We start from the raw sequence: 12,980 nt of genomic DNA on the forward strand, positions 1-12,980 counted from the left end.
TTATCGTTCTAATCGTCTTTTATCGTTCTTATCGTTCTAATCGTCTTTTATCGTCTCTAATCGTCTCTAATCGTCTTTTATCGTTCTAATCGTCTCTAATCGTCTCAAATCGTTTCTAATCGTATCTAATCGTCTTTTATCGTCTTTAATCGTCTCTAATCGTCTTTAATCGTCTCTAATCGTTTCTAATCGTCTCTAATCGTCTTTAATCGTCTCTAATCGTCTTTAATCGTTTCTAATCGTCCGCTAATCGCCTCTAATCGTCTCTAATCGTCCTTTAATCGTTTCTAATCGTTTCTAATCGTCTCTAATCGTCTCTAATCGTCTTTTATCGTTCTAATCGTCCTCTAATCGTCCTCTAATCGTCTCTAATCGTTCTAATCGTCTCTAATCGTCTCTAATCGTCCTCTAATCTTCTCTAATCATCTCTAATCGTCTCTAATCGTCCTCTAATCGTCTCTAATCGTCCTCTAATCGTCCTAATCGTCTCTAATCGTCTCTAATCGTCCTCTAATCGTCTCTAATCGTTCTAATCGTCCTCTAATCGTTCTAATCGTCCTCTAATCGCCTCTAATAGTTTCTAATCGTCTCGTCCTCTAATCGTCTCTAATCGTCCTTTAATCGTCCTCTAATCGTCTCTAATCGTCTCTAATCGTCTCTAATCGTCCTTTTATCGTTCTAATCGTCTCTAATCGTCTCTAATCGTCCTTTAATCGTCCTCTAATCGTCTCTAATCTTCCTCTAATCGTCTCTAATCGTCCTTTTATCGTTCTAATCGTCTCTAATCGTCCTTTTATCGTTCTAATCGTCTCTAATCGTCTCTAATCGTCTTTTATCGTTCTAATCGTTCAAATCGTCCTTTAATCGTTCTAATCGTTCTAATCGTCTTTTATCGTTCTAATCGTCTCTAATCGTCTTTTATCGTTCTTATCGTTCTAATCGTCTTTTATCGTCTCTAATCGTTCTAATCGTCTTTTATCGTCTCTAATCGTCTCTAATCGTCTTTTATCGTTCTAATCGTCTCTAATCGTCTTTTATCGTTCTAATCGTCTCGAATCGTCCTATTATCGTTCTAATCGTCCTCTAATCGTCTCTAATTGTTTCTAATCGTCTCTAATCGTCTCTAATCGTCTTTTATCGTTCTAATCGTCTCTAAACGTCTTTAATCGTCTCTAATCGTCTCTAATCGTCCTTTTATCGTTCTAATCGTCTCTAATCGTCTTTTATCGTTTCTAATCGTCTCTAATCGTCTTTTATCGTCTCTAATCGTCCTCTAATCATCTCTAATCGTTCTAATCGTCTTTTATCGTTCTAATCGTCTCTAATCGTCTTTTATCGTTCTAATCGTCCTCTAATCATCTCTAATCGTTCTAATCGTCTTTTATCGTTCTAATCGTCTCTAATCGTCTTTTATCGTTCTAATCGTCCTCTAATCGTCTCTAATCGTCTCTAATCGTCCTTTTATCGTTCTAATCGTCTCTAATCGTCTTTTATCGTTCTAATCGTCTCTAATCGTCTTTTATCGTTCTAATCGTCTCTAATCGTCCTTTTATCGTTCTAATCGTCCTCTAATCGTCTCTAATCATTTCTAATCGTCTCTAATCGTCTCTAATCGTCCTCTAATCGTCTCTAATCGTCTTTTATCGTTCTAATCGTCTCTAATCGTTTCTAATCGTCTCACCCATCCTTCACACGCCTTGAGGTTCCTGAACGCATCGCTCTCTCTCTTCCGGTAAGCGTATTGCATCACTTCCGGTTGCCAGCTTAGCAGTTTGCAATGTCTTCCTCCTCTCCCCCTCCCTCTTGCTCAGAGTGTCTCATGTTTAGCTATTCCTCTGCCTCCCTTAATGATAACGGTACATGCAACAAGTGTAGTTCATTTGCTAGGTTGGAGGCAGTTCTAAGTGGGTTAGATGCACGGCTCCGCACCATCGAAGCTCAGACAGTTACGCTAGTTAGCTCGCCACCCCCCATAGCCGGCGCGGGGCCTTTAGCTTTAGCCTCTGTTAGCTGTCCCCCGGCAGCCCCCGAGCAGCCGGATGGCTGGGTGACTGTTCGAAGGGGTTTTAAGTCTAAACAGAAGCCCACTGAGCACTGCCAACCTCTTCACGTTTCGAACCAGTTTTCCCCACTCAGCGACGCACCCGCTGAGAAACCCACTCTGGTTATAGGTAGCTCCATAGTCAGAAACAAGAAGATAGGGAAGCCAGGGACCAAAGTCATATGCATCCCGGGGGCCAGAGCGGGCGACATTGAATCTTGTTTAAAACTGCTGGCTAAAGATGAGCGTAGTTACAGTAAGATTATAATACACGCCGGCGGTAATGACTCCCGACTGCGGCGGTCGGAGGTCACTAAAATTAATGTGGAATCGGTGTGTACTTATGCCAAGACAATGTCGGACACCGTAGTTTTCTCTGGCCCTCTCCCCAATCTGATTAATGATGACATGTATAGCCGCATGTCGTCATTCAACCGCTGGTTGTCCAGGTGGTGCCCAGCAAACAATGTGGGCTACATAGATAACTGGAGGACTTTCTGGGGAAAGCCTGATCTGATGAGTCGAGACGGCATTCATCCCACTTGGGATGGAGCGCGTCTCATTTCTGTGAACATGGCGAAGTTGATTAACGGACTTAATCCATGACCCAGAGTTCAGATCAGGAAGCAGAAGCAGAGTTGTAGTCTTCCACCCTTCTCTGCTCTTCCATTCGAGCAGTTACCCACCCTTAAGCTTAACTCTATAGAGACTGTGTCTGTCCCACGGCCACTTAAATTAATTAAATCAAAAGTAACCAGAAGAGGAGTCATACAAAATAACCTCATACAGGTTAACATCACTACTGCCACAGTGCAACAAAAGAAGATAATTAAATGTGGACTCCTAAATATTAGATCTCTGTCATCTAAAGCTGTATTAGTAAATGATTTAATATCAGACAATCACATTGATTTATTGTGTCTTACTGAAACCTGGCTGAGGCATGACGAATATGTCAACCTAAATGAATCAACTCCTCCAAGTCATATTAATACTCACATTCCTCGAGGCACCGGCCGAGGAGGTGGAGTAGCAGCCATCTTTGACTCAAGCCTATTAATGAATCCTAAACCTAAACTAAACTACAACTCATTTGAAAGCCTTGTTCTTAGTCTTTCACATCCAACCTGTAAAACATTACAGCCAATTCCTATTTGTTATACTGTACCGGCCACCAGGTCCATATTCAGAATTTATATCTGAATTTTCTGAGTGTTTATCAAGTTTAGTCCTTAAAACTGATAAGGTTATTATTGTAGGAGATTTTAATATTCATGTGGATATTGACAATGATTGCCTTAGTACTGCATTTATCTCATTGTTGGACTCGATTGGCTTCTGTCAGAGAGTACAGAAACCCACTCACTGCTTTGGCCACACCCTCGACCTTGTTCTTACATATGGCATTGACATTGAGCATTTGGAGGTCTTCCCACAGAACCCTCTTCTGTCAGACCATTACCTCATAACTTTTGAGTTTATACTCCCGGAGTATACACCGTTAGTCAAAAGTTTCTACACCAGATGTCTAACTGACAGTGCTGTAGCTAAATTTATAGAAGCGATTCCTTCTGCATTTGATTCAATACCACGTCTCAATGTGACGGAGGACTCCTGTGCTAACTTTAGTCCGTCCCAGATTGATCATATTGTCGATAGTGCTACAGGCTCACTGAGAATGACACTAGACTTGATAGCCCCACGGAAGAAAAAGACAGTGAGGCAAAGGAGGTTTGCTCCCTGGTATAACCCTCAGACCCGCAACCTAAAGCAAACTTCACGAAAGCTTGAAAGCATATGGCGTTCCACCAATCTGGAAGAATCACGCTTAGTTTGGAGAGATAGTCTTAAAACATATAAAAAGGCTCTCCGTAATGCCAGAGCAGCCTATTACTCATCAATAATAGAGAAAAATAAGAACAACCCCAGGGTTCTCTTTAGCACTGTAGCCAGGCTGACAGAGAGTCACAGCTCTGTGGAGCCGTGTATTCCTATAGACCTCAGTAGTAATGACTTCATGAACTTCTTCAATGAAAAGATTTTAACTATTAGAGGCAAGATTGATGCTCTCTTGCCCTTAACTACTACCGATCTGTCATCAAGAGGAGTGGCCTTGGAAACGGCTGTATGCCCTGGTGTATATTTGGATAGCTTTTCTCCCATTAACCTAGACCAATTGTCCTCAACGGTTTCTACTTCTAAACCGTCTACCTGTCTCTTAGACCCCATCCCAACGAGGCTGCTTAAAGACGTGTTGCCTTTAATTGGCACCTCTCTGCTGGATATTGTTAATGTGTCTTTGCTAACAGGCCATGTACCACATTCCTTCAAAGTAGCTGTAATTAAACCTCTCCTGAAGAAGACCACTCTTAATCCAGAGGTGTTGGCTAACTACAGACCAATCTCTAACCTTCCCTTCCTCTCTAAGATCCTTGAGAAAGTAGTCGCAAATCAGTTGTGCGACTTCCTACATCAGAATAGTTTATTTGAGGAGTTTCAGTCAGGATTTAGAAAACACCACAGCACAGAGACAGCACTGGTGAAAATTACAAATGACCTCCTAATTGCATCAGATAAAGGACTCATCTCCGTACTGGTATTATTAGACCTTAGTGCTGCGTTCGACACCATTGATCATGACATCCTATTACAGAGACTGGATCAGTCGATTGGCATTTCAGGTACCGCACTAAGTTGGTTTAAATCCTATTTATCAGATCGATCTCAATTTGTATTTGTAAACGATGAAGCCTCAATGACCACCAACGTTAATCAAGGAGTTCCACAAGGTTCTGTGCTTGGACCAATTTTATTTACCTTATATATGCTTCCTTTGGGCAATATTATCAGGAAACACTGCATAAACTTTCATTGCTATGCAGACGATACTCAATTATATCTATCGATCAAACCAGAGGAGACCAACCAGCTCGCTAAAATTCAAGAATGTCTTAAAGACATAAAAACATGGATGACCTGCAACTTCCTGATGTTAAACTCAGACAAAACTGAAGTTATTTTACTCAGCCCTGAACACCTCAGAGATCAATTATCTGGTGATGTGGTTTCTGTAGATGGCATTGCCCTGGCATCCAACACCACTGTAAAGAATCTCTAGTTATCTTTGACCGAGACTTGTCCTTTAACTCCCACGTTAAGCAAATCTCAAGGATTGCATTTTTTCATCTACGTAACATTTCAAAAATCAGGCACATCTTGTCTCAAAAAGATGCAGAAAAGCTGGTTCACGCGTTTGTTACTTCCAGACTAGATTACTGCAACTCCTTATTATCAGGCTGCCCTAATAAGTCTCTTAAATCCCTCCAGTTGATCCAGAATGCTGCAGCTCGTGTACTTACAAAAACTAAGAAAAGAGATCACATTACTCCTGTATTAGCTGCGCTGCACTGGCTCCCTGTAAAATCAAGAATCACATTTAAAATTCTTCTCCTCACCTACAAAGCCTTGATTGGTGATGCACCATCATATCTTAAGGAGCTTGTAGTACCATATTGCCCCACTAGAGAGCTGCGCTCACTAAATGCGGGGCTACTTGTGGTTCCTAGAGTCCTAAAAAGTAGGATGGGAGCAAGAGCCTTCAGTTATCAAGCTCCTCTTTTATGGAACCAGCTTCCACTTTCAGTCCGAGAGGCAGACACAGTCACCTCATTCAAGAATAGACTTAAGACTTTCCTGTTTGATAGTGCTTATAGTTAGGGCTGAATCAGGTTTGCCCTGGTCGAGCCCCTTGATATGCTGCTATAGGCTTATAGGCTGCTGGGGGATGTTTTAGGATACACTGAGCACCTCTCTCCTCTTCTCTCTCTCCTTATGGATACATTTACATCTCTCCATTGCACCTTATTAACTCTGCTTCCTCCCCGGAGTCGTTGTGACTTCACGTCTCATAGGGTCCATTGGACCTGGAGATGTCTGATGCCTGGTGAGCCGGCCTCCCACCTTGGCCCTGCTGATGCCCCGCCCCCTCCTCTCTACCTCCTTCTGTTTCATGGATTGGAGTTCCATTCATACATTGTCATATTCATGTAATGTGTTTATGTAACTCTGTAACTCTGTTCATTCTGTACACATGACATCTATTCTTCTGTCCATCCGGGGAGAGGGATCCTCCTCTGTTGCTCTCCTGAAGGTTTCTTCCCTTTTTTCCCTGTGAAAGGTTATTTTTGGGGAGTTTTTCCTGATTCGATGTGAGGTCCTGGGACAGGGATGTCGTATGTGTACAGATTGTAAAGCCCTCTGAGGCAAATTTGTAATTTGTGATATTGGGCTATACAAAATAAACTGAATTGAATTGAATTAATCGTCTTTTATCGTCTTTAATCGTCTCTAATCGTTTCTAATCGTCTCTAATCGTCTTTAATCGTCTCTAATCGTCTTTAATCGTTTCTAATCGTCCGCTAATCGCCTCTAATCGTCTCTAATCGTCCTTTAATCGTTTCTAATCGTTTCTAATCGTCTCTAATCGTCTCTAATCGTCTCTAATCGTTTCTAATCATCTTTTATCGTTCTAATCGTTTCTAATCGTCTCTAATCGTCCTTTAATCGTCTCTAATCGTTTCTAATAGTTTCTAATCGTCTCTAATCGTCCTTTAATCGTCTCTTATCGTCCTTTAATCGTCTCTAATCGTTTCTAATCGTCTCTAATCGTCCTCTAATCGTCTCTAATCGTCCTTTAATCGTCTCTAATCGTCTCTAATCGTCCTCTAATCGTCTTTTATCGTTCTAATCGTCCTCTAATCGTCTCTAATCGTCTCTAATCGTCCTCTAATCGTCCTTTTATCGTTCTAATCGCCTCTAATCGTTTCTAATCGTTCCTTTAATCGTTTCTAATCGTCTCTAATCGTCCTCTAATCGTCCTCTAATCGTTTCTAATCGTCTCTAATCGTCTCTAATCGTCCTCTAATCGTCCTTTTATCGTTCTAATCGCCTCTAATCGTTTCTAATCGTCCTTTAATTGTTTCTAATCGTCTCTAATCGTCCTCTAATCGTCCTCTAATCGTTTCTTATCGTCTCTAATCGTTTCTAATCGTCCTTTAATCGTTTCTAATCGTCTCTAATCGTCCTCTAATCGTCTCTAATCGTCCTCTAATCGTTTCTAATCGTCTCTAATCGTCTCTAATCGTCCTCTAATCGTTTCTAATCGTCTCTAATCGTCCTCTAATCGCCTCTAATCGTCTTTTATCGTTCTAATCGTCTCTAATCGTCCTTTTATCGTTCTAATCGCCTCTAATCGTTTCTAATCGTTCCTTTAATCGTTTCTAATCGTCTCTAATCGTCTCTAATCGTCCTCTAATCGTTTCTAATCGTCTCTAATCGTCTCTAATCGTCCTCTAATCGTCTCTAATCGTCCTCTAATCGTCCTTTTATCGTTCTCATCGCCTCTAATCGTTTCTAATCGTCCTTTAATCGTTTCTAATCGTCTTTAATCGTCTCTAATCGTCCTTTAATCGTTTCTAATCGTCCTTTAATCGTTTCTAATCGTTTCTAATCGTCTCTAATCGTTTCTAATCGTCTCTAATCGTCTTTTATCGTTCTAATCGTTTCTAATCGTCTCTAATCGTCTCTAATCGTCCTCTAATCGCCTCTAATCGTCCTTTAATCGTTTCTAATCGTTTCTAATCGTCTCTAATCGTCCTTTAATCGTCTCTAATCGTCCTTTAATCGTTTCTAATCGTCTCTAATCGTCTCTAATCGTCCTCTAATCGTTTCTTATCGTCTCTAATCGTCCTTTAATCGTTTCTAATCGTCTCTAATCGTCTCTAATCGTTTCTAATCGTCTCTAATCGTTTCTAATCGTCTCTAATCGTCCTCTAATCGCCTCTAATCGTCCTTTAATCGTTTCTAATCGTTTCTAATCGTCTCTAATCGTCCTTTAATCGTCTCTAATCGTCCTTTAATCGTTTCTAATCGTTTCTAATCGTCTCTAATCGTCTCTAATCGTTTCTAATCGTCTCTAATCGTCTCTAATCGTCCTCTAATCGTCTCTAATCGTTTCTAATCGTCCTTTAATCGTTTCTAATCGTCTCTAATCGTCCTCTAATCGTCTCTAATCGTCCTTTTATCGTTCTAATCGTCCTCTTATCGTCTCTAATCGTCTTTTATCGTTTCTAATCGTCTCTAATCGTCCTTTAATCGTCTCTAATTGTCTCTAATCGTCCTTTACTCGTCTTTTATCGTTCTAATCGTCTCTAATCGTTTCTAATCGTCCTCTAATCGTCCTTTAATCGTCTCTAATCGTCTCTAATCGTTTCTAATCGTCCTCTAATCGTTTCTAATCGTCTCTAATCGTCTCTAATCGTCTTTTATCGTTCTAATCGTTTCTAATCGTCTCTAATCGTCTCTAATCGTCCTCTAATCGCCTCTAATCGTCCTTTAATCGTTTCTAATCGTTTCTAATCGTCTCTAATCGTCCTTTAATCGTCTCTAATCGTCCTTTAATCGTTTCTAATCGTCTCTAATCGTCTCTAATCGTCCTCTAATCGTCTCTAATCGTCCTTTAATCGTCTTTTATCGTTCTAATCGTTTCTAATCGTCTCTAATCGTCTTTTATCGTTCTAATCGTCTCTAATCGTCCTCTAATCGTTTCTAATCGTCTCTAATCGTCTTTTATCGTTCTAATCGTCCTCTAATCGTCTCTAATCGTCCTCTAATCGTTTTATAATCGTCTCTAATCGTTTCTAATCGTCTCTAATCGTCCTTTAATCGTCTCTAATCGTCCTCTAATAGTCTCTAATCGTCCTCTAATCGTTTCTAATCGTCTCTAATCGTCCTCTAATCGCCTCTAATCGTCCTTTAACTGTTTCTAATCGTCTCTAATCGTCCTCTAATCGTCTCTAATCGTCCTCTAATCGTCCTTTTATCGTTCTAATCGTCTCTAATCGTCTTTTATCGTTCTAATCGTCTCTAATCGTCCTTTAATCGTCTCTAATCGTTTCTAATCGTCTCTAATCGTCTCCAATCGTCTCTAATCGTTTCTAATCGTCCTTTTATTGTTTATAATCGTCTCTAATCGTCCTCTAATCGTCTCTAATCGTCCTTTAATCATTTCTAATTGTCTCTAATTGTCCTTTAATCGTCTCTAATCGTCCTTTTATCATTCTAATCGTCTCTAATCGTCCTTTAATCGTTTCTAATCGTCTCTAATCGTCTTTTAATCGTCCTTTAATCGTTTCTAATCGTCTCTAATCGTCTTTTAATCGTCTCTAATCGTTTCTAATCGTCTTTTATTGTTCTAATCGTCTCTAATCGTCTCTAATGGTCTTTTAATCGTCTCTAATCGTCTCTAATCGTTTCTAATCGTCTCTAATCGTCTCTAATCGTTTCTAATCGTCTCCTATCGATAAAAACTGCCATCAAGTCGGACCGTGTTCGGCGGCCTTCAAGGATACACAGGAAGTCTGTAGGGTCTGTAGACTACTTATAGTCTACAGACCACATTTATTCACGTGTTTGTAAATATATATTAATGTAGAAATGTGTGTATCTGCATCCTTTGTTCTTTTTATGTCTGCCTGTGAAATACATTACTACTCGTTTTGATATAAATAAGCTTTATTATTATTAACCACACAAGAACGGTCTTTGGATTAAACCGACTCAACAATCTGCGTTAAGTATTACAACTATACATAAAATCTGAGAGCCAATCAGCTCTCGTTTCCCATCATGCACTGGGCCGGTTGACCATGTGTGAGTGACGTCAGAGCGAGCTGGGATCATTACCCAGCAAGCCACTGCGAGGGGTGTGGCCTCAGGGGGCGTGGCCATGAGTTTACTTTTGTTCTGTCATGTCTGATGATATTTGGGGTCATAACTGTAACAAACTTCTAAACTTCTTTAAATTTGCATGAGGTTTTGTCTGTAAACACTTTTCTTCGTTTCATCTTTTCCCCATAACCCCTAACCGTGTCACGGTTTGACCTTTGACCCGATGCTACTCAATCGAGCTTCTCTCATTGGTTGTCACGACTAACGTTCAAATAAAACAGAAATGATGGACGCTGATTGGACGTCTACATTCACTGGGTCTCCTCGTCACCAACGACATCGAGTCCGTCACAGATCCGTGCTGACAGGTGATTGGTCGGATCAGTTGGAGGGGGCGGAGCTCTGTGACTGAAGCTGCTGAGAGTTCGTGAACTCTGTGCTACGTTCAGGTGTCACAGGACAGACATGCTCTTTCCTACAGCAGGAACGTTACGACCAACCGCTCTGGAGTAAATATTCATCTTCTTTGCTTAAATGCAGCTTTTAAACGTGTTTTGCGGTTCTTCCTGAAGCAGAAAACAAACAGAAGTAATTTTTTATTGTTATTAAAATACAATAGTGTATAAATACCGACGCTACCTGAACGTTACCCTGATCGACCAGTATTTAAAGTGACAAATCAGATATTGTGTTCAGTGTGGGACAAAATAATAAATAAAGACTTGTAGTAAGTGATGTGGATTGGGTTTTGGTTCAGGTTTGTGAACTTCACCACGGACAGAACGCCTCGTTTAGACTTTAAACTTTGTGACTCCTTCACCGCTCGCTGCGTTTCGGTCGTGGAAAAGGCCCGTTGGTGATGCGTTCAGGGACCTTCGGTCGGCTGCGTTCAGGCCACCTGGATGAAGACAGATGCAGGTGTTGGAGGTGATGTCATCGTCACGTGACGGGAGGCGGGACAGACGTCTACAGTGTCCTACTTGTTAGAGGCCACCAGAGGTCAGAGGTGTTTTTTCTAGACGGACCTTAGCCAGCTTCAGCCTCCTCCAATCAGAATGTCTGGCTCAGAAGGGACCGCCTCCCCCCGGTCAGAGGGCCTCCTGATTGGCTGTCAGGTACTCCTCTGCCCTTTTGTGAGCCTCCAGAGCTTTGATGGTGTAGACGTCCTGAGGGAGCTCAGACTTCCTCCTCATCAGGACCTTGTCCTTCTTCAGGTCCTTCAGACCCTGAGAGAGGGGGCCAGAGACAGACCACATGATCAGGGGAGACTGATGTGGGGAAGACAGACAGATGGACAGACAGACAGACAGACAGACAGACAGAGAGGCAGACAGACAGACAGACAGGCAGGCAGACAGATGGACAGACAGACAGACAGACAGACAGAGAGACAGACAGACAGACAGACAGACAGACAGACAGGCAGACAGACAGACAGAGAGACAGACAGACAGACAGACAGAGAGACAGACAGACAGACAGAGAGACAGACAGACAGACAGACAGAGAGACAGACAGACAGACAGAGAGACAGACAGACAGACAGACAGACAGACAGAGAGACAGACAGACAGGCAGACAGACAGACAGACAGAGAGACAGACAGACAGACAGACAGACAGAGAGACAGACAGACAGACAGAGAGACAGACAGACAGACAGACAGAGAGACAGACAGACAGACAGAAAGACAGACAGACAGACAGACAGAGAGACAGACAGACAGACAGAAAGACAGACAGACAGACAGACAGACAGAGAGACAGACAGACAGACAGACAGACAGACAGACAGAGAGACAGACAGACAGACAGACAGACAGACAGACAGACAGACAGACAGACAGACAGACAGACAGACAGACAGACAGACTACCTGTGAGGCTTCACTCTCCACAGTCTTCTTGAGCAGCTGGATGTCTTCAGCTGTTGGAGTCTCTGTTTCCATCGAGTACAACATGTACTGCAAACACACGTTAGGATAACATTTATGTATTTATGTTTCATAAAAAAACACTAATAATGTGACAAACACTAACAATGCTAAAAAAACACATTGATAATGTTAAACAAACATTAGTAACGTGAACCACACACTAATAACTGTTCATTTGCTGGTTGGAGGCAGTTCTAAGTGGGTTAGATGCACGGCTCCGCCCCATCGAAGCTCAGACAGTTACGTTAGCTAATCCGCCCCCCGCCCCATAGCCGGGTGCGGAGCCGCTAGCATTAGCCTCTGTTAGCTGAGGCTAACTCTGTTAGCACATATCTTAAGGAGCTTGTAGTACCATATTGCCCCACTAGAGAGCTGCGCTCACTAAATGTGGGGCTACTTGTGGTTCCTAGAGTCCTAAAAAGTAGAATGGGAGCCAGAGCCTTCAGTTATCAAGCTCCTCTTTTATGGAACCAGCTTCCACTTTCAGTCCTGGAGGCAGACACAGTCACCTCATTTAAGAATAGACTTAAGACTTTCCTCTTTAATAGTCCTTATAGTTAGGGCTGAATCAGGTTTGCCCTGGTCCAGCCCCTTGATATGCTGCTATAGGCTTATAGGCTGCTGGGGGATGTTTTAGGATACACTGAGCACCTATCTCCTCTTCTCTCTCTCCTTATGGATGAATTTACATCTCTCCATTGCACCTTATTAACTCTGCTTCCTCCCCGGAGTCGTTGTGACTTCACGTCTCATAGGGTCCATTGGACCTGGAGGTGTCTGATGCTGGTGAGCCGGCCTCCCATTGGCCCTGCTGATGCCCCGCCCCCCTCCTCTCTACCTCCTTCTGTTTCATGGATTGGAGTTCCATTCATACATTGTCATATTCATGTAATGTGTTTATGTAACTCTGTAACTCTGTTCATCTGGTCACATGACATCTATTCATCTGTCCATCCGGGGAGAGGGATCCTCCTCTGTTGCTCTCCTGAAGGTTTCTTCACTTTTTTCCCTGTCAAAGGTTATTTTTGGGGAGTTTTTCCTGATTCGATGTGAGGTCAAAGGTCAGGGATGTCGTATGTGTACAGATTGTAAAGACCTCTGAGGGGAGTTTGTGATTTGTGATATTGGGCTATACAAAATAAACTGAATTGAATTGAACTGACCTCTTCCTGTGGGTGGAGTCCTGGGCGGAGAGAGTGGAGCCTATTGCTCTAAAAAAAAAAAAAGGTTAATTGAATAAAGATCACTTCACACTATTAGGTCATCGTTCAGCATA

At 42.1% G+C, this 12,980-nt stretch overlaps 1 protein-coding gene across 6 annotated transcripts in view; it reads right to left on the minus strand.

Moving 5' to 3' along the window:
- Positions 1-9,595: 9,595 nt before the first annotated feature.
- The window catches only part of ppp2r5d (protein phosphatase 2, regulatory subunit B', delta), a 42,957-nt gene continuing 39,572 nt past the window's right edge, over positions 9,596-12,980 (minus strand). For 5 of the 6 annotated variants that reach the window (XM_034552194.1, XM_034552197.1, XM_034552196.1 and 2 more), the window contains 3 exons: positions 12,868-12,915; positions 11,645-11,731; positions 9,596-10,995 (listed from right to left, as the gene is read on the minus strand). In XM_034552194.1, coding sequence (XP_034408085.1) covers positions 10,858-10,995; positions 11,645-11,731; positions 12,868-12,915 — 273 coding nt within the window. In that variant the 3' untranslated portion in view covers positions 9,596-10,857. The remainder of the gene's footprint in view (positions 10,996-11,644; positions 11,732-12,867; positions 12,916-12,980) is intronic. The other variant, XR_004611164.1, reaches the window with a different exon arrangement.

The sequence above is a fragment of the Cyclopterus lumpus genome, chromosome 15 (assembly GCF_009769545.1).
Source record: "Cyclopterus lumpus isolate fCycLum1 chromosome 15, fCycLum1.pri, whole genome shotgun sequence".
Lineage (NCBI taxonomy): Eukaryota > Metazoa > Chordata > Actinopteri > Perciformes > Cyclopteridae > Cyclopterus > Cyclopterus lumpus.